Source organism: Ceratotherium simum, chromosome 7, assembly GCF_057802395.1.
Source record: "Ceratotherium simum simum isolate JZ-2026a chromosome 7, ASM5780239v1, whole genome shotgun sequence".
NCBI lineage: Eukaryota > Metazoa > Chordata > Mammalia > Perissodactyla > Rhinocerotidae > Ceratotherium > Ceratotherium simum.
The window spans coordinates 30,138,934-30,159,766 of NC_141906.1; the positions used below are offsets into that span (position 1 = coordinate 30,138,934).

Consider the following 20,833-nt stretch of genomic DNA (forward strand, 5'->3'; position numbering starts at 1 on the left):
CCCTAAAAAGTGAAACACGTAGCTCTGAGAAGTCGGATAGAGCAAGCCCACGCCCTTAAGACCCCATAGGGACTCCACCAGGGAGCAGGAGGCCTGAATTTGGCCGCAGAGACTTTGGAGGTCCTGTTCCGGTCCAGTTGTTTCCCCAAGTGGTGCATACTTTACCATAATTTTCATCATAAGCCAAAAGTCTGACATTAGCCTGAAGGACTGTGTGACAATTTAAGTAAGTAGATAAAAATTAAGCACGGAGTGACTGAGGCCTACACTGCACTCAGCACTGAGGGGAGCGCCACGGTGGACAGGAACACACGTGGGTCATGGTCACCGCACACAAGGTACTTATGGTCTAGCTGGGGATGCAACACAGCCACACGCCAACCAGAGAGTGAACAAGACAGCATTGTACACAGTAAAATAACATTCCAGAGTAACCAGGAAAGAAGCAAGTGCGACTGTGCCTTTGATTATGTCTTTCCCTAGATCAAGTGAACTAAACTATACAGCTTCCTGAAGAAGTGGGTATTTTCTTCTGGTTTCATTATAAAGAAAACAAAAATTAGTATTTTCTATATTTCTCTGTATATTTTAATACTTAGTAATTTAAATAACTGAATAAATATGAAGACCAAGACCAAAAAACAACAAATATTAGTTGTCAACTTGATTTCCTCATTAGGTTGTTGTTCCATATGTGATCTTCCTCCTCCATGAATAATTCTAAAGTGACCCATACTGTTGGTGGTAGCGATTCAGAGCTCAGTTGTGGGATAAAGATAATCTAACTGAAGCTTTTAGAGGAGGCTGCTCTGACAGGCATGCCTGCCATGAAAGGTATCAACTCCTAGAAATGTTCTATATTTTGAACTGGGTGGTAGTTAAATACAAGTGTATACATACGTCAAATATTACTGAGATGTACATGTGAGACTAGTGCAATTTATGTACTACTGTACATGTGTTATTCTTCAATTTAAAAAGGAGAGAGAGAGAGAACCCTTGGCAGTGAAGGGCCATGGCCCAGTCACAGCATGCTGCCCACATCCAGGTGCTGGGTTGTTCACTTCCCTGGATACGGGGCCCTCACGCCCTCTGACACTTGAACAATCTGTTAAGCACACAAGGAGGAGAGGCAGCAAGGGACCATCATCCTGAACAATGTAGTAAGTCAGGAAATCTGAGTTCTAGCCTGGGCTGTGCCACTTATTAGCTGTGGGACCTTGGGCAAGTCACTTAACCTTTCTAAGCTTCAGTTTTGTTGTCTCATGAAATCGCAATAATAATCATTCCCTGATCACTTCATAGTATTGACGTCAGGATCAAGAATAAAGTGTCATCCAGTCCCACAGTTTCTAATTCTGGTATCTGTCCACTATTCCATCCCCACAGTTGTGGACAGCTCTAATTTAAGCTCTCATCATCTCTCACCTGAACTATTGCAACTGCTTCCTCACTGTTCCATTTGTTTTTAAACCTGCCAACTCCAATCCCCAAGCAGCAATCAGAGTGATATTTCCAAGACCTAAACCTAATCACACAACCTTCTTTCTTAAGAACATTCTAAGGTTCTCCACAGCCTGTAGGCTTAAGCCTGAACTCCCTGTGTGGCATTCAAGGCCCCTCATGACCTAGTCCTATGATCTCTCTAGACTCTCTCATTGTTCTCACTCTCCAACCCTACATGACCACCACTCAAACTGTTTATCATTCCCAGAATATGCCAAGGAGCACCACATCTCTGTATTTTTGCTCACACTGTTCACTCTTCCTGGCATGTCTTTCCCCAAATGCCAACAAGTAAACATTATTAATCCATCAATCATGAACTGAAGACTTGCCTCTACTACAAAGTCTTTTCTTTTCCCCACTTTCCCCAAGAAAAGACTTGGCAAGTCAAGTCTTTTCTTGACCACAGCCCCATCATGTATCCCATATGGTTCACTATTCCAGTCCCTGTGATTCTTAGAAGTGCCTGTACTCACCGACTTGTCTGTCTCCCCTACTAAACTGTGAACTCTTTGAGAACAGGGACCCTGTCTTACTGGTCTTTGTAGCTTCAAAGGGTCAGCTGAGGGCCTGGCACAGAACACTTTGTGAAAAGAAGTGCTCCATATGTACTCTTTAGTATTTCTATTTCAGATGCTATAACTGGAGGGGTGGGGAAGCATGACAGGTTCTCCCACTTTTTATGGGGTCTTCTGTCCAAATTCATATATCCTGAGGCAAACAAAAAATGACTCCCCATAAATAGCAAGAGAAACAGGTCTGTGACTAGCAAAACTGAAATAATAAAATTGTAATTAAATGTAATGGCTGTTAGCATTTAAAGGGACCTCAGAGATCATCTGGAATAAACCACTTTATCTACGACCTGGATACATTAGTAAATTGCCCAAGATCACGCAGCCCACAGCAGCAGCAAGGAGAAATTTTCATAGCTCATCTCCTGAAAGATGCGCCACATGCAAATTCAATATTCAACATCCAAATAATTCAAAGTTAAAAGTTGAGAAAGTGTGCAGAGATTATGAAAACACTGTCCTGAGCAGCCCAGGTGAGGGTGCTGAAAGTGGCAAGTCCCTCCCATGGTCCCTTCCTGTCTGTGACAAAAAAGACCTAGTCAAGTTACACTGCTGGGACCCTCACAGGTGCCCAGAAGTTCCCGTGGTGCCTTGGGCCTGGAGTCCACACTGCCCAGAGAATCCAGCTCTGGGCCCTTGCTCATTAGCACACTTGGCCCTCACCTCTCACCATCCAGGAAAATGCCCTGAAAACGAGCCAGAGCTCAAGATCTGGGCTAAGGGAACAGATCATATCTAAAGTCAACCAGGTCTTCAAACATGTCAGACTGCCGATGGAGATGGAAAATCTGATCCTGGGGCAGACTGGTTTTTGGGGTTCTTATAGGCATAATCCAGGCACTCCTCCCTAGGGGCTGCCACAAAGCCAACAGAGGAGCCACATACAGGCCCATGAAGTTTTGTTCACTTATTTGTTTGAATTCAGCAGCCAGGTTACGGTGAAGGCTTCTGACCTAGGTCAGATGGGACCCCGGATGTGAGGAAGGGGAGAGACACCTTTTAGTGCCATGATCCTTCACTGCTTCCCTAGGGGATGGTTCATGTGTGTCTCCAACCCATGATTTTGCACCATCAGACATGTTCCTGCATGCTTTAGGAACTGCTGCTGAGCCACCTGGGGGAGCCCAAGCCTAGGGGATGGGATTTGGGGAGGAAAGGAGAGGGAATCTACCGTTGTTACGAGATAACACATTCAGAGGCCATAATACAGATGAGGAAAATAGCTCTCCTACCATAAGCTGAATGCAGGAACTGAAACTCTGTTGGATAGAAATGTTAGTTGAAATTACCACTAAGAACTTGTGCAAAGCAGTACACATTGCAGTTACAAAAACAGACTGTCTCAAGATAGCAGTTTTCCCCAGGCTACACAAGAATCAGTGAATGCAGAGGGTGTGAAGTGCCTCTACCCTAGAGGGGGGTGACAGACTTGCCATCCAGGAAAGCCTAGTCATTGAGGAGAGGCACCTCCTTTGATGCCATGGCATCATCTAGACAGTTGACCCAAGTTCCTGCTCCAGCTGACCCAAGCATGTCCATGATAAGAATAAGTTTCAATTCTCCCAAGTACTGCAGAGGGATGTCACACAAGACAGAGACTTTTTTTCTGTTAATTCCTTCTAGATTTTTTTTTTGAGGAAGATTGGCCCTGTGCTAACATCTGTTGCCAATCTTCCTCTTTTTCTTTTTTCTCCCCAAAGCCCCAGTACATAGTTGTGTATCCTAGTTGTAGAGTTGTAGCTCTTCTATGTGGGACACCACCTCAGCATGGCTTGATGAGTGGTGAGTAGGTCCACACCCAGGATCCAAACCGGCACACCCTGGGCCACCGAAGTGGAATGCACGAACTTAACCGCTATGCCACCGGGCCGGCCCCAAGACAGAGACTTTATGTGCTAGAGGATGTGAAGATTCAGGGACAAAATCATCATCTTTGGCCTCTGAACAGCTCTCTGTAAAGCCCAGAGGGCTAGGACCAATGCAGAGGAACTTCATTCCCTGAAGGCTGGGAGAGCGTGGCGCTGTAGAAGGAGCACAGGCTGTGGGGTCAGACAGATTGGGTTTGAATCCCAGCTTCACTGCTTTCTAGCTATGCAACTTTGGACAAGTTATTTAACCTCTCTGAGCAAAACTGGAGGCAAGAAGCTCTAACCCACAAGACCAAGGTAAAAATTCACATTTGTGACATGCCTTGCAGTGTCTAGAACATGGAAGATGCTCAGAAAACACAAATTCCTTTCCCCTGCTCTTCTGCAGGTTCGTCATATGCAAAATGGGAATAATATATTTGTACTTTACAAGGCTGCTATTAAATCAAGTGAGACAATAGATGAAAATGTTTGTAAACAGATTTCTTTCTTTCTTTTTTTTTTGTGAGGAAGATTAGCCCTGAGCTAACATCTGTCGCCAATCCTCCTCTTTTTGCTGAGGAAGACTGGCCCTGGGCTAACATCCGTGTCCATCTTCCTCTACTTTATATGGGACGCCACCACAGCATGGCTTGACAAGCGGTGCATCGGTCCATGCCTGGGATCCGAACCTGCGAACCCTGCGCCGCCACAGTGGAGCATGCACACTTAACCACTGCGCCACCGGGCCGGCCCCATATAAACAGATTTCTTGCAAGGAGGTATTTCATTTTTATCTATATTAGTTATCCTATTTATCCTTTCCTTCATTTTCAAGTCAGATTACCATTAATATAACACATCCTTTGGTCTCCAGATTCTGAAAACAAGTCTCAGTTGGCTCCTGCCTCTTGCGGGGCCAAACAGTTCTTAAATAAGATCCTTGAAGTCATTAAAAGCTTGGAAAAAAGTTCCAGATACCTACATTGCTTTCAGAACCAATGAGTGAAGTGTTTCTCTGCATCCTGGACAGGTGACATCTTAGGGTACTCAGAGCTGCTAAAAATAGTTCCCCCTGAAGCAACTTCTTGGTCTCCTCGGAGAAGAGGAGAGAAATGTAAACCTGAGAGCCTGACTCCTTTGCAGGCTTCTACCCCGCAGGCATCTCTCAGCATCACAAATGGCTGGCTCTGGCAGGAAGCTGAGTAACCTACACCGTCCTCTCTGGCCTTGAGCCAGCTCCCCCACTGCAGGCAGGAGACCTGGTAAATGCAGAGGCCAGCCTCCCAACACATGAAACAGACCAGTGATGTAGTAGGTGTGTAACTCCAAAGGGAAAGGGATCTGCCCTAGGGCACCTCAAAATCAGTAGCAGAGTTAGAGCTATAACCCGTATTCCAACTCCCAGTTTGGGGCTTTCTGACACAATGCGCTAACACTACCCTCTCCAGTGGATTGAGTGAGTTTCTGAGAAAATGGTCTGGGTTGGTTTAGTCATAGCTTAAAAATATGTTGACTTTTCAAAACATAAAATTGAGAAAAATCAAGTTAGATGAATGCTGATATTTTGTTTTAAAATTAAAACTTAATCAGTACTTTATGCATGCCAGGAGCTTTCCAATCTCTCCATTTTTTTTTTTTTTCCTAGTCTCAGACTCCTCCTTTCTGCTCCCCCTTGGCTCTCTAGTCTGGTTGCTTTGTCTAACACCTCAATTTCTCTCTGGCCAACTGCAACTATAATGTAATGGTAAAGAGCGCATGCAGGTGTGGCAGCAGGATGCCTGGGTTTGGATCCATGGGCTAGTTTCCTAACTTCTCTAAATTTTAGTTTTTCCACTTGGAAATGGGAATAACAATAGTACTGACCTCAACGGTTTGTTGTGATATAAAACAAGTTAATATCCATAAAGAGCTTAAAACAGTCCCTGGCACATAGGAACCATTCAACATATATTAGCTATTTATTCCCTGTCCTTCCACTTTCTTGCCAAACTCATCCCAAAACAATTCCACAATCTGTCAGCAGGAGTTCTGAACATTATGAGAAAATAGCCCAGTACTGGGGATTAGGGCCTTGACAAATTCACGGCCTCCACCCTCAGTTGGGCCTCCTCTGTCACACACCTGTGTAACCTGTTGGTAGTTTCCTCTCCCACTCCTTCTAGTGAGGCTTTCACACCATGACCTCTCTCCTTAAGAACCCTCGTCTATCCCTGCTCACCTCTGTTTCAGCAAATCAAGATCATTAGACAAGAACTCTCCACTTTCCACTGGGCACTTTATTCTAAGCACATCCAACTGTCACCTTTCCTTTAGTCTGAGAGGAAGAGCTGCCCTCCTGTGTGAGGCACCTCACTCCACCTGCTCCCCTAAACTAAGAAGAGAACCAACCTTTGTATTTCCCACCCCAGCGCAGCCTCCTTGGAGGCCTGGCTCCATCTGGCACTCCTTCTCCTGCATCTCTGGTCCTTTCCACTTGCTCCTTCCCATCAGTACTTATTTAATCATGCTCATATCTGAAAAAAACCCTCCTCTAACCCCACCTTCCCTTCTAGTCAATGCCCTCTTGTTCTCCTCTCCCTTATAGCCAGGGCTTTTGTAAAAGTATCTGCTATCTGCTAAATCTACTTCACTCCCAGCCTCACCTCCCCACTGAATGCTTCCGCAGAAGTCACTGATGGCCTCCTGACTATAAAGACAAGGCATCTTCTTCACTCCTGATGTTACCTGACCTTCTGCAATAGTCACCTCATTTTGTTTTAGACTGGATAGTTTACCAAGCCAATTCACAGATCTTATAGCATTTAGATTTAAATCATTCCTATATCATGAGATACCTGATAATCAAAATCACCAAAGTTTTTAAGATAGAACTTATCAAATTTGATTAAGTCTTTTATCAGAGAGAATTTCTGTAGCTTCTATTGTTTCTGCCTCCTATTATAGATTGCTTGGGAAATATGTATTTTATTGATTATAAGTGAATATAGAATAAAATATCAATGCTGAGATACCATTACAGATTTTTTAGCCTGTGTGTCACTGCTCCCCTCGCAAGCTTTCTGAGGGCAATGACTGCAGCATCCTCAAGTGTGAATCACCTACAGTGTCTTCCAGAGTGCCTCAGGCATAGCAGGGACAAAATAAACATCTGTAGAATGACTCACATATGTAAGCACTTTAGGGGTTAACATCACTTATTTGCATAAAATAGTTCTTGTTTGCCAAAAAAAGAGGGGGCTCATGATATGTGTGTGTATACTACAATTACGATATGATTGCTATTAGAGAGGGGCAATTGAGGTTCAGAGAGGTCAGGTGACTTTAAGGTTGCTAATCTAGGAAGCGGCAGAACTCAAATCTAGGTCTTCTGACGCAGCCCATGCTCTTCTCTCATTTAGACATCCCTGAAGAAAGGGAATGACAGTAGGATCAGTACTGGACTGGCACAGAAAAGCATTAAACCAAGAGCCAGGAGATCTGTCAAGTGTTCTAGTCCTTATGCTATTGCTGATTCACTGGGTAACTAGGACAAAACACTGCTTCTCTCTGGATCTCCCTTGTCAAGAGAAGGAATTGAACTGGAGTATCTCTAAGGTCTTTTCAAGCTTTCTAACTCTAGAATAATAATTACTAAACAAGAAAATGAGGATATTATCATGATATTCAAGGCCTTTCCAAACCTGGCCCTTGCACATCTATAGTTTAGATTCATCTACAGCCCCCCAATAGTCTATGTTTCAACCATTCTCACTTCTAGGTTCTTCACAGTGTCATGTCCTCACATCTCCATGCCTTTGCCCAGGCTCTACTCTGCCTACAATGCCCAACTCTTCCTTTGTATGCTTAAAAGAACACCTCCTACTTCTCCCTCAAGACTCTGTTGATAGGCCCTCTGTGAAGCCTCCTCTACACCTTCAACCTCAGGCAGACTGTTCTTCCCTCCTCTGCTTCCTATCCTCTTACAGGTATTCCTTTTACAATACTCATCACACTGTACAGCCATGAATTTGTTTATATGCCAGCTCCCAAATGGATTGTAAGCTACTTCAGGCAAAGACGGCATCCCTTCTTTTTTTCTATTCTAGTGTAGAGGACATTCAACAAATAAACACTTGTTGGATAAATGAAGAGGAACTTACATAAAATCATCTACATTTCTCAGAGAGGTGAGGTAACTTGTCCAAGGCCCTACAACTAGTGAACTGAGCAATCAGGATTCAAACCCAGGACTTTCTAACTGCAGAGCCCATACTCTTTCTCCTGCCTCTTGAGTGTTAAAGCACCAACTGAGCATAGGGGTTAAGATCAGTGGTAAAATCTCTGCACTGCTCCTAGCCCAAACTAGAACAAACTTTTTCAACATTTTCAAATCTATTTCAATCTCTATCCAAGGAGTGTTGGGCCTTTATTATTTTTGAAAAACAAGTTCCTTGTCTCAGCTTGAAAACCAGCTCTTTATCCTCTGGTGGCAAGTCTCTCACTCTCTTCCAAATCCACATCCAGGAAGTCTGCTGTATGCCAGGAAGTTTTGTGTGTGTGTGTCTCAATGGCAGCCTCAGGGGAAACTGAGCAAAGAATGGATTTGGACATTGTTTGGGAGAGCAGAAAAGGTTCTGTGAGGGGGATGCATATCTCAGATATTCCAGCAGAGGAGAGATGGGCCAACCGTTAAGTCCCAAGGAGAATGGAGGAGATTCTATTCCCACCCCAGCTCTGAGGCTGAACGGCCCCAGTTCCCACAGGGGACTCCCAGGAGAATCAGGCTTGGAAAGGCTGGGCCTGGAGCAATTAAGGACAGAGAAAGGCCAGCAGGTGGGTCTGTATTTCCAAATAGAGCCCCACATCCCACCCCACTCACCACTGCTATTTCCACTTTCTCCTTACCTGGAGCATAACTGGGGCTATTGGTGGGGTACAGGCTGGGATTGTAGGCAGGGGCCGCTGCTGGGTAGGCTGTGGGGTAACCTATGAAGAAACAAAAAAGCCCCATTTAGTTAGCAAGGAAAAAAGCAGATTTTTGAGGAAACAGATTCCAAGTTCCAGGCTGGCTTTCAGCCTCCTCATAGGCTATTCCAGATAGTATTTATGTGACCAACTTTTAGCCTCTCAAGAAAAGTCACCAATACCACAATCCCAACATATGCAGATTTTTCTGTCTTTTTTTAAAAAGCAGTACAAGAAATACATGTCTATATGCTCACTGTAAAAAAATTGAAACACTATAGAAGTGTATATGGTAAAAAGTCTTTTACTTTCACATTCCTGCCACAACACTACTCTCCTCCCCAGAGGTAATAACAGTTTGACATCTATCCTTCCAGAATGTATGTGTATACACATACATTCAGTGGTGTGTGGTAAATATTTAACAAGTGGCTCGAGGGGATTGAGGTGGAGACTTATTTGTAGCATTTGCCAAGTTCCATGGTGTAAATCCTCCCATCACGGCCAATCAAGCTACCAGCATCACTGAATGAGTAGTTGGAAAAAGATGCTCACAACTGGCTCTAGAGAGCGCACACAAGCCAGATCCAGCCCACCACTGCATATAATTATAGGGTTTTTTGTTTTTGGAAATTTTTTGTGACAAATATATACAACATAAAATTTGTGATCTTAACCATTTTATGTGTACAATTCCGTGGCATTAATTATATTCACCAACACTTGTTATTTTCTGTTTTTTTGATTATATACACACACACACACACACACACCACATTTTGTTTACCCATTCATCTGTTGATGGACACTTGGGTTGTTTCCACCTGTTGCATATTGTGAATAATGCTACTATGAACACTGGCGTACAAGTATCTGTTTGAGTCCCTCTTTTCAATTCTTTTGGGTTTATACTTAGGAGTGGAATTGCTGAGTCATATGGTAATTATATATTTAGCTTTTGGAGGAACCACCAAACTGTGTTTCACAGTGGCTATACCATTTTACATTCTCACTAGCAATGCATTAGGGTTCCAAATTTTCCACATCCTCACCAACATTTATTTCTGTTTTTTTGATTATAGCCATCCTACTACGTGTGAAGTGGTATCTCACTGTGGTTTTAATTTGCATTTCCCTAATGATTAATAATGCTGAGTATCTTTTCATGTGCTTATTGGCCATTTGTATATCTCTTCAGAGAAATATCTATTTGAAACATTTGCCCATTTAAAAAATTGGGTTGCCTTTGTTGTTGAATTGTAGTTTTTAAAAATATATTCTGGGGCCGGCCCTGTGGCTTAGCGGTTAAGTGCGCGCACTCCACTGCTGGCGGCCCAGGTTCGGATCCTGGGCGCACACCAACGCACCGCTTCTGAGGCCATGCTGAGACCACGTCCCACATACAGCAACTAGAAAGATGTGCAACTATGACATACAACTATCTACTGGGGCTTTGGCGGGGGGGGGGGGGGGGGGAGAAAAGAAAACAGATCCTAATGGGGGAGGGACAGAGAAGCATAAAGACCAGTTAGAGGCTACTGCAAACTCCTGGCAATAGATGATGGAGCTCAGATCAGGGCAATAGCAGCAGAGGTGATCAGAAGTGACATGCTAAGAGTTTTCATATACTTCGCCACATTGCTTTCTTAAAAGATTATCAATTGGTACTTGCACTAGCAGTATGTAAGTGCCTGTCTCACTGCCCCCTGCAGTTTTTTAATGCTCACTGGTATTTTGACTGACAATGGAAAGCTGATTTTAAAAGTCAAAGATTAAATCCCTAAATCCCTAAAAGCTTCTTTGGGATTTGTAAATATTGAGCTTTAATAATGTATCTTTGTTAATCTGTCTTTCCCCAATCCTTTCCAACTCCAAAGAAAATGCACCTCACTTTACCCCCCAATCATTTTCTGATTACAGAACTGAGGTAGCCAACTTGTCACCTAATTAGCAATATGGAGGTCTGCCACTTCTCAAGAAAAGAGTCAGGGGTTTAATCCGGGAAGCAAAGTGATCCAGTCTCATGGCTGAAATCTGTATTCAGCTTCACGTGAAAGACTGTGCAGCCAGAGGTAATCACACCCTTGTTATGTCATTTCAGATGCCTGTTACTTTAGGGGCAATTATAGGATTTTCCTTCAATGTTTCCAACTAGAATTATTTTTCATTCACTTGAATTTGGCAGGTATCAGAATGGCAGCATTAGAAGGAGCTTTATTTGGTCTAACTCGTCATTTTATAGATGACATCCCAGGCTGAGAAAAAGGAAAGGTCTCAGGGTCACAGATCGCTGAGGTTAGAAAGTACCTTAAAGGCCATTTGGTCTACTCTGACATTTGGGGCTAGAGCCTCCTCTACAACACGCTCACGGGATCATTCATTGCAGCCTTTACATCTCTAGTGACCATGAACTCCTTCCTTTCCCGAGACCTCCACGCCACTGTGAGACTGACTGCCTGAAAGTGACTTCTCATAGTTCACTGCACTTTATCTGTAGCTTCTACCCTTTAGAACAGAACAAATTTGAAGACAAATGCGCCCCCAATTACAGAACTTATCATACGGTACTTCAATGGTCTGTTTTCATTTCCCATCCTGCCCCCCTCTCCCCAAACTGTAAGCTCCTTGAAGGCACAGCTATGTCTCATTTGCCTCTACACAATAGCTCTTGGTCAGTTCCTCCTTCCCACTCCCTGCCTTGTCAATATACCACCCCTTCTCTCCCCTCAGTCTAGACAGCAAGCATCTGAGCTTCTCAAACACAGGGTAGTGATGAATAGTTTGTGTGGCCAGTAGAGAATATCCTTTCCCCACCATCAACTTTCCCTGTCCAAAAAGGCCATCACAGGTAAGTTGGGCTTCTTCCCCACAACTTTCCTGGTTTTGTTTTATTTTGTTTCCTTATCCCCAACTGATATTATTCATCTTGCTGCTTCTGTTGATGATGATGTTGGCATTTCTAATGCCTAGCACAGATAAGGCAGAGAATAGGTACTCAATGAAGAGATTACCAGGTGAGTTGTATTCTGGAGTCATGAGAGGTTTAAAAACAAAAGAAACAAATCCAACAGGATCCTTGGCCTTGAGAGGGTCACCAACTAATGAGGAAGAAAGATGATAAGTGGACAGTTAGAATGCAGCCTGAAAAGTGCTATGATAAGGATGGAGAGTGGGCAAAGAAGGGGCCTTCATCAACCAACATTTATTTAGTACCTATTGTCTGCCAGGGATTATACTCAGCACTAGGTGTCCCTGGATGTGGACAAAAAAAGGGGAGGAAGGAAGGACATTCCAGGCAGAAACATGGAGGGCAGCATTTTGGGAGCATCAATAAGTGGCTTGGCTTGCACCCTCCTTGGCTCTAAGAAGCAGGACTGATACGTTAACCACACTGAGAGAGCAGGTTGTCTTTTGGGGGCTTGATCTCATCATCTTGTCTTCTTGTGACCATGTCTCCCTTTAAAGTGGCTGGCCTTAACTTACCTTTCTAGTTCCATCTGTCCATTAACTATGCCTGAGTTTCATACTGCTAGACCAGACTTCTTTCCTGAACTCCTGGCTCATATCGTATCCAACTACCTACTCAACATCTCCACTTGGATGTCTGCTAGACATCAAGGCTATATGGTAGAGTGATTAAGAGCGTGGTCTCTGGAACTAGATCTAAGCTTAGGTTTGAATCCCAGAAACACCACTAATAATTTGTGTGATCTTGGGCCACTTATTTAATCTCTCAGTACTTTAGTTTTCCCATCTGTAAGATGGGACTAATAATATTACTTACCTAGTAGGTTGCTATAAGTATTAAATTAATTAAGACATCAAAGCACTAGGAGCCAGGCAAATAGTTAAAACTTCAAAAAGTTAGCTACTATTATTTCAAACTTACGATATTCAAAAATAAATTTTTACTTTCTATCCTCCAAATCTTTTACTTTACATCTCTTCCAAACCTGTTCCTCCAGTTTTCTCCACACCAGTAAAAATGACAACTCATTCTTCCACTTCCTCAGGCCAAAAACCTTAGAACCATCCTTGACTCTATTCTTTCTCTCCTATCCACATCTAATCCATCAGCAAATCCTTTCAGTTCCACCTTCAGAATACATTCAGAATCTGACCATATCTCATTGCCTACACACTTTCTAGCCTAGTCCAAATCAGTATTTCTCACCTAGATTATTACAATAGCTTCATAACTGGTCTCCCTGATTCTACCTTTGATTCAGTGCAGTCTATTTCCCACAGCAGCCAGATGGATCCTGTTTAAACACTAAATCAGATAAGGACACTCTTTAAGCCCTACAGTAGCTTTCCATGACAATCACAGTGAAATCCTTTTAACGACCCACCTAGGTTTCAGCTACCTCTCTAACCTCTCCTATTATTTGCCCCCAAGGTAATCTACTCCAGCCACAATGGCCTCTTTGCTCTTCTGTCAAATGTGTCAAGCACTTTCCCATCTCAGAGCCTATACCTCTTCTGTTCCTTCTTCCTGGAACTCGGTTCAAAGGTCACCTTTATATTCTTTGTAAACTAGTACTCTCAACTTTCATTACTCTCTCTATTCCTTATCCTGCCTTGTTTTCTTCACAGCAGTTATTAACCTGACACACTATATATTTACTTGTTTATGGGAGACTGTCTCCCACGGCTAGAATGTAAGCTTTAGGTCACAGCAGCACTTGCTAGTTTGTGGCTATTCCCTGCTGGAAGTCTCCTCCCAGCACACTCCAAAGACTCTCAAGACAGGCTCTGCCCCACCCAAGCCAGCAGAGTACGTTCCAGGTTCCGTCCTGGTCCTGGTCCTGGTCCTGGTCCCTCAAGGCTGCCTGGATCTGTTGAAGCTCATCAACAGTAAAGACATTGAGTTCAAATAATACACCACGTATATTTCACCCATTGCTCATACAAAAGATATTTTCACACCTGCTATTTCATTTGAGCCTTAAAACAACACTAACGTTATTTCCTCCCACTTTGTAGATAAGGAAACAGAGGATCAGAGAGGTGAACTGACTTTTTGGCTAAGATTATTCACCAAGTCAGTGGTGGAACTGGAAAGGGAATCCTGAAAGCAATGCCTTTTCCACATGTGCCAAATAACTATGACTTGGTCCTTGGAAACAAGTCTGCCCCTTCTGTATTTACAGTCTTTGAAGGTCACGAGTAAAGAGAATAAAGGGACACAAGTGAGCTTTTCTCCTTTGTATCCCAAAGACTATGGTAGTAATCAGGTTTCTTGGGATTTTGATGTGTACATTTTTTTGTGTGTGTGTGAGGAAGATCAGCCCTGAGCTAACATCCGTGCTAATCCTCCTCTTTTTTGCTGAGGAAGACTGGCTCTGAGCTAACATCTATTGCCAATCCTCCTCCTTTTTTTTTGTTCCCCAAAGCCCCAGTAGATAGTTGTATGTCATAGTTGCACAGCCTTCTAGTTGCTGTATGTGAGACACGGCCTCAGCATGGCTGGAGAAGCGGTGCGTCGGTGCGCGCCCGGGATCTGAACCCAGGCCGCCAGCAGCAGAGCGCGCGCACTTAACCGCCAAGCCACGGGGCCAGCCCTTGATGTGTACATTTTAATTGCTTTATAGATGTCAAATACAACCTAATCCCTCTTTCTTGTTACTAGGATTAGGACTGAAGAAATATAAAGTTATTTTTTTATTAATATGGAAATTAGAAATTACTTTCAAGAGAAATCAGAGGACTATTTCTGAAACGACTTGATCTTTAGGAAGTAAAAAAAGCAGAGTATCAAAAGGCTAGTGGAAGACTAACTCCTTGGCTCAGGAAGACAAAGAGGATTACTCCTTTGTAAGCAGGGGGACATTTATGCAACAAAGACATTTTCGGTCTAAAGCTCATGATTAAAAAGAAGAAAACTGTCCCCCTCCCGCAACCCAAGGCCAGGGTGACCAAAAACCAAACAAGCAAAAAAAATCTTTAATTCTCTCAAAGTAAAAAAGAATAGAGCAAGAGGAAGGATATAATTTTGAATCTATAGTACGTTCTGAGCACTGTGCCAGGCACTTCTTGATCTGATTTAATCTTCACCCTAACTCTATGAAATACATTATTAGTCCCATTTTAGAGATGAGGCTATTGAAGCTTAGACTTATCCTACACAGTTAGTAAATAGAGAGTGGAGATAGAGCCCAGGCCTGCTGAGTAAGACAAAGTGCATTCCTACCAACCTCCCTACCTCTCTTCAAAACATGAGACTCAGCATAATCCTCTGGATTTGGCAGCTGTTTTATTTGCCAAGATTGTTTTATTTCAGCTTCAAAACCTGGGAAAACAGGAAATTGCTCTGGAGAGTCAATTTGGTCAAAGATGGTTCAGTTACAAATAAAAAAAAGCTATTCTGTTCCCAGTCAGGTGTCCTAATATAGGTCATGCTCATGTTATTGAAAGGCATCACACAGGCGATGAATTACAGAGTTCGAAGAGGTATTAGAGGTGACTGAGTCCAATTTACCACTCAGCACAGGAATACTCTTTATAGCGGCCCACACAGCTGGCCACATGGCCTCTGCCAGAACACCCTTCTATTGATGGTGTGCTCAGAACCTCTTCACGCAGTCATAGCTCCTGTTGGGAAAGAAATTCTTCACTCTGAGCTAAAAATCTGCCTTGTAAGGAATCTAACCCTGAACGCTTCCCAGGCACTGGTCCTGGTTCTACCCTCACAAAACATGTCTGTTCCCTCAGCTCCAGGACAACCCTCCAGAGATACGAAGATATCAGTTATTCTTCCTGAATATTCTCTTGTCCAAATCCAACAGATTCAATTCCTTTAACCCTTCCCCAACCTGCTTGCCCACCTTTGGCCAGACTTCAATTTACAAATTCCTTTTCCTTAAAACAATTCAATTTTCCTCCTGCCTTGTTCACTCTTCTGCTGATGTTTTTTTCCCCAATTTAAAAAAAAAAAAAAAACCTTAATTGATTTAATAAGACTCTGGTGATAGGTGGTCAGTGAAAGCCTAAAGTGGTTAACATAGATTTCTTCATCCTTATCCATCAGCACAGTCAGCATCTAGCAAATGCTTACTCTGTGCTGAGCAAGTCCTAGGTTCTTTACATGGGAGCTTACAGTCTAATGAGGAAATAATATAGGTTATTTATGTTAATCTATAGGCAGTATATCTGATATATAATCAGAGAATGTCAGGGTATTATCAGAATGCTGAGAAAGGAGTGAAGAACAGGGCTGGGAGAGTTGGGAATGGCTTCTCAGAAGAAGAAACATTTTAGTTGGCCTTGAACAATGAGTGAGAAGAGTTTGACAGACGTGTGTGGGGTGGGGACAAAGAAATATATACTCTTTTCATGCATGAAAGCATAAAAGTGTACACCACATTAGAGAAATGACAAATAGTTCAGTATGGTTGGAGTTTATGGTGTGTAGGGAAAAGTAGCAGAAAATGAAGATAAAAAGGTAGACGGGTGACAGATTGCGAAGGGATTTAAATGTCAGGCTAAGGGAGGAATTTATCAATCAATAATAGGAATCCATTGGAGGATTTTAAACTGGGGAGTTTCAGATTTGTTTTACCTACTCCAGCAGCAGTTGTGAACAAGGGTTCAGAGTGAGTGAGATCAGAGAAGGAGGGACCAGATAGGAAGTTACTGCAGTAGCCCAAAGGCAAAGCTAAAACAGTAACAATGGGATAAAGAAGAGAGAGGGAACTACAAAGACACTTAGGAGACAGAGCCTACAAGACTTCAGCCTGATACCAAAATCCCATTTTTATTGCTGTGACGTGAAAGCTTGCAAACCAAGATGGGAAACATTCTAACTATAAGGTTTGTATGCTTTTTTCTTCTTCTTTTAATAGGCAGAAGGAAAGAAAATAAATTAAATAGACCCTTGAATCTGAACCCTTTCAGGCTCCAGAAAAAAGTCTGAATCTGAATTCCTCTTACTAGCTGGGAGGCCTGGCTGCTGAGAGTGCTGTACTGGCGAGAATGTAGGTCAGCCTAGGCTGGCAGGCCTTCTGCAGTGCTGGCTCTGGACCTGCCCACCAGACCTGAATCTGAGGTAGCCTGGATACTGGACTCGAGGCCCACCCACCTAGCTTCCCACTAGTGAGCCCCATGGAACTGCAAGGATGTAAGGGAAGCACTGTTCTCAGTTAAGGCAAGGCAACTCCCCCTGGGGTAACAAGAAAGGGGGGAAATATCCAGTTATCAGTTGTGCTCCAAGTAGTGTTGCATCTTCAGGAAGAACTTACCCATCCAGGTAAAAGGCCAGCAACCTGTGGGTCATTCACCTTAGCTGAGCCCCAGAAGAGGAGGGCTGCTAAAACCAGAGAAAGCTTAACTTGATATGTCTTTAGTGTAAAAACAATATCACCAACAAAAAAAGATCAAAAATAGGCTACATTAAAGCTAAGAATAAAACTGCTCCTAGGTAAGCACATAAGGCCAAGTATGTGCTGTTCCTCAGGGGAAAAAATTCTTTTACAAATCTAAAAATATCTCCTAAGTTTCCTATCTGCCGGTATGGGAGAAATTTTAATGGAAAGCAGATGGCCTACGGCCCTGTGGCTTGGTGGTTAAGTGCGCGCGCTGCGATGCTGGTGGCCCGGGTTCGGATCCCGGGTGCGCATCGAGGCACCACTTCTCCGTTCATCCTGAGGCCGAGTCCCGCATACAGCGACTAGAAGGATGTGCAGCTACGACATACAACTATCCACTGGGGCTTTGGGGGGAAAAAATAAAAATAAATAAAATCTTGAAAGCAGATGGCCTATTCTGTCTCACTGTCCACTCCAGGAGTGTGCTGCTGCTGCTGCTTTTTTGTTGTTTCTTTTTTGTTTTTGCTGAGGAAGATTAGCCCTGAGCTAACATGTGTGCCAATCTTTCTCTACTTTATATGTGGGTCACCACGACAGCGTAGCTGATGAGTGGTGTAGGTCCTTGCCTGGGGATCTGAACCTGCAAACCTGCGCCCCAATGTGGAACGTGCTGAATTCAACCACCACACCATGGGGCTGGCCCTTTCTTCTTTTTTTCCTGCATCTATAAGGCATATGGGAGGCACTCAGCACTTTACAGATTGTTTGGTGAATGATTCCTGCCCTCCCTACACTTATCTTCTAAAAAGAGATAAAAGAGCAGGATGAAATTTTGCAAATTGATGATTTGGTCCATGAATCCCTTTCCCTCCCAGCTCAATTCATTCATTTATTCCATTACTCTGTTTAAACAGATCTGGTAAAGGGAAGAATCTCATTTAGATTCAATAAAATATAGTGGAATATTTGGTTTTCCATGTGAAGAAAAAAAATTAGATCCCCATTTCACACTTCTCCAATTCCAAAAAGACCAAAGACTTAAAAACAAAACAAAAAAAAACTTTACTAGGAAAAAAAAAAAACAGGAAAATACCAGTCTGACCTTGGGATCAGAAAGTATTTCTTAGGGCCGGCCCTGTGGCTTGGTGGTTAAGTGCGCGCGCTGCGATGCTGGTGGCCCGGGTTCGGATCCCGGGTGCGCATCGAGGCACCACTTCTCCGTTCATCCTGAGGCCGAGTCCCGCATACAGCAACTAGAGGGATGTGCAGCTACGACACACAACTATCCACTGGGGCTTTGGGGGGAAAAATAAAATAAATAAAATCTTTAAAAAAAAAAAAAAAAGAAAGTATTTCTTAGATGAGACCAAAAGGAAAAACCACAAAAGGATGATAAGTTTAACTCATCAAAATTTAAATCTATATGACAAGATGTCATAAATAAAGTTAAAAAATAAGCACAGAGTGAGAAAAGATATCTGTAACACATAACTAAGGGCTAGTATCCAGAATAAAGAACTCATATTAACCAATAAGAAAATGAAAATAAGGCACTAGAATCTAATCATGCAATTCACAGAAGAAATCACCCAAATGATAGAAGGAAAAAAGGAAAAGATGTTCAACCATACCAGTAATCAGCAAAATGCAAATAAATGGAATAAATTATCATTTCACATCAAGCAGACTGTGATATCAGGCTGACAAAAATTTTAAAGTTTGACAATACCAAGTGTTAGGAAGGATATGAAACAATGAGAATTAGTAAAAGCACATTGAAGGGCAATTTTGCAATACCAAACAAAGATATACAACCTATCAATTCTGTTTCTAGGTATATATGCTTGGGAGGCTAGAATTTGAGTTGGACCTTGTGGGATGGGCAGCATTCTGACAGGCAAAGATAAAAGGATTGGCATTCCCAAATAAAAAGAACAGTATAAGCAAAGTCCCAGAGACAGGAAACCATTTGAGGAATGGCCAGACTGGTTTCCAAAGTGGGTACACCATTTTTACATTCCCACCAGCAGTATAAGAGAGTTTCAATTTCTCCACATCCTTGTCAACACTTGTTATTACCTGACTTTTTGATTATAGCCATCCTAGGGGTGTAAAGTGGTATGTCATCATGGTTTTGATTTGCATTTCCCTGATGATTAATTACGCTGAACATTTTTTCACGTGCTTACTAGCCATTTGTATATCTTCTTTGGAGAACTGTCTATTCAGATTCTTTGCACATTTCCTAATTGCATTGTCTTTTTATTATTATTATTATTATTTTAATGAATTTTACAATTTTATTTATTTGTTTTTTCTCCCAAAGCCCCAGTAGATAGTTGTATGTCATAGCTGCACATCCTTCTAGTTGCTGTATGTGGGACGCAGCCTCAGCATGGCCGGAGAAGCGGTGTGTAGGTGTGCGCCCAGGATCCAAACCCGGGCCACCAGCAGCGGAGCGCACGCACTTAACCGCTAAGCCACGGGGCCAGCCCTGTCTTTTTATTATTGAGTTGTAAGAGTTCTTGATACATTCTAGATACAAGTCCCTTATCAGACAGATGATTTGCAAATATTTTATCCCATTCTGTGGGCTTTTTGCTTTCTTGATGGTGTCTTTTGAAGCATAAGTTTTTAATTTTGATGAAGTCCGATTTTATCTATTGTTTCCTTTGGCTGCTTGTGCTATTGCTGTCATATCTAAGAAACTATTGACAAATCTAAGGTCATAAAGATTTACCTCCAAGTTTTCTTGTAAGAGTTTTATAGCTTTAGCTCTCATATTTAGGTCTTTGATGCATTTTGAGTTAATACTTGGTGTGAGGTAGGGGACATATTTCATTCTTTCATATGTGGATATCCAGTTGTTCCTGTACCATTTGTTGAAAAGACTATTCTTTCCCCATTGAATCGTTTTTGCTAACTTTGTTGAAAATTATTGACTGTAAATGCGAGGCTTGGTTTCTGAATACTCAATTCTATATTCCACTGATCCGTATGTCTATCTTATGCCAGAACCACACTGTCTTGATTACTGTAGCTTTCTAATAAGCTTTGAACTCAGGAATTGTGGGTCTTCCAACTTTGTTCTTTTTCAAGATTGTTTTGGCCAGTATGGGTCCTTTGAATTTCCATGTTTTTAGGAACAGCTTGTCAAAATCTGCAAACAAGCCAGCTGGGATTTTGATAGGGATTGTGTTGAATTTGTAGATCAATTTGGGAAATACTAACATCTTAAAAATATTAACTCTTTCAGGGGCTGGCCCTGTGGCTTGGTGGTTAAGTGCGCGCGCTGCGATGCTGGTGGCCCGGGTTCGGATCCCGGGTGCGCATCGAGGCACCACTTCTCCGTTCATCCTGAGGCCGAGTCCCGCATACAGCAACTAGAAGGATGTGCAGCTACGACATACAACTATCCACTGGGGCTTTGGGGGGAAAAAATAAAATAAATAAAATCTTAAAAAAAAAAAAAAAAATTAACTCTTTCAATCCATGAACATGGGATGTTTTTCTTTTTTTCGTGTGTGTGAGGAAGATCAGCCCTGAGCTAACATCCATGCCAATCCTCCTCTTTTTTTTTTGCTGAGGAAGACCAGCCCTGAGCTAACATCTACTGCCAATCTTCCTCCTTTTTTTCCCTTTTTCTCCCCAA

General features: G+C 42.6%; 1 protein-coding gene across 7 annotated transcripts in view; it reads right to left on the reverse strand.

Moving 5' to 3' along the window:
* Positions 1-20,833, reverse strand: part of FAM168A (family with sequence similarity 168 member A) — a 190,241-nt gene that overhangs the window by 18,855 nt on the left and 150,553 nt on the right. For 4 of the 7 annotated variants that reach the window (XM_087433431.1, XM_087433432.1, XM_014790298.2 and 1 more), the window contains 2 exons: positions 8,816-8,896; positions 3,314-3,340 (listed from right to left, as the gene is read on the reverse strand). In XM_087433431.1, the coding sequence (XP_087289557.1) occupies positions 3,314-3,340; positions 8,816-8,896 (108 nt within the window). The remainder of the gene's footprint in view (positions 1-3,313; positions 3,341-8,815; positions 8,897-20,833) is intronic. The other 3 variants (XM_004433973.3, XM_014790304.2, XM_014790300.2) reach the window with 1 other exon arrangement.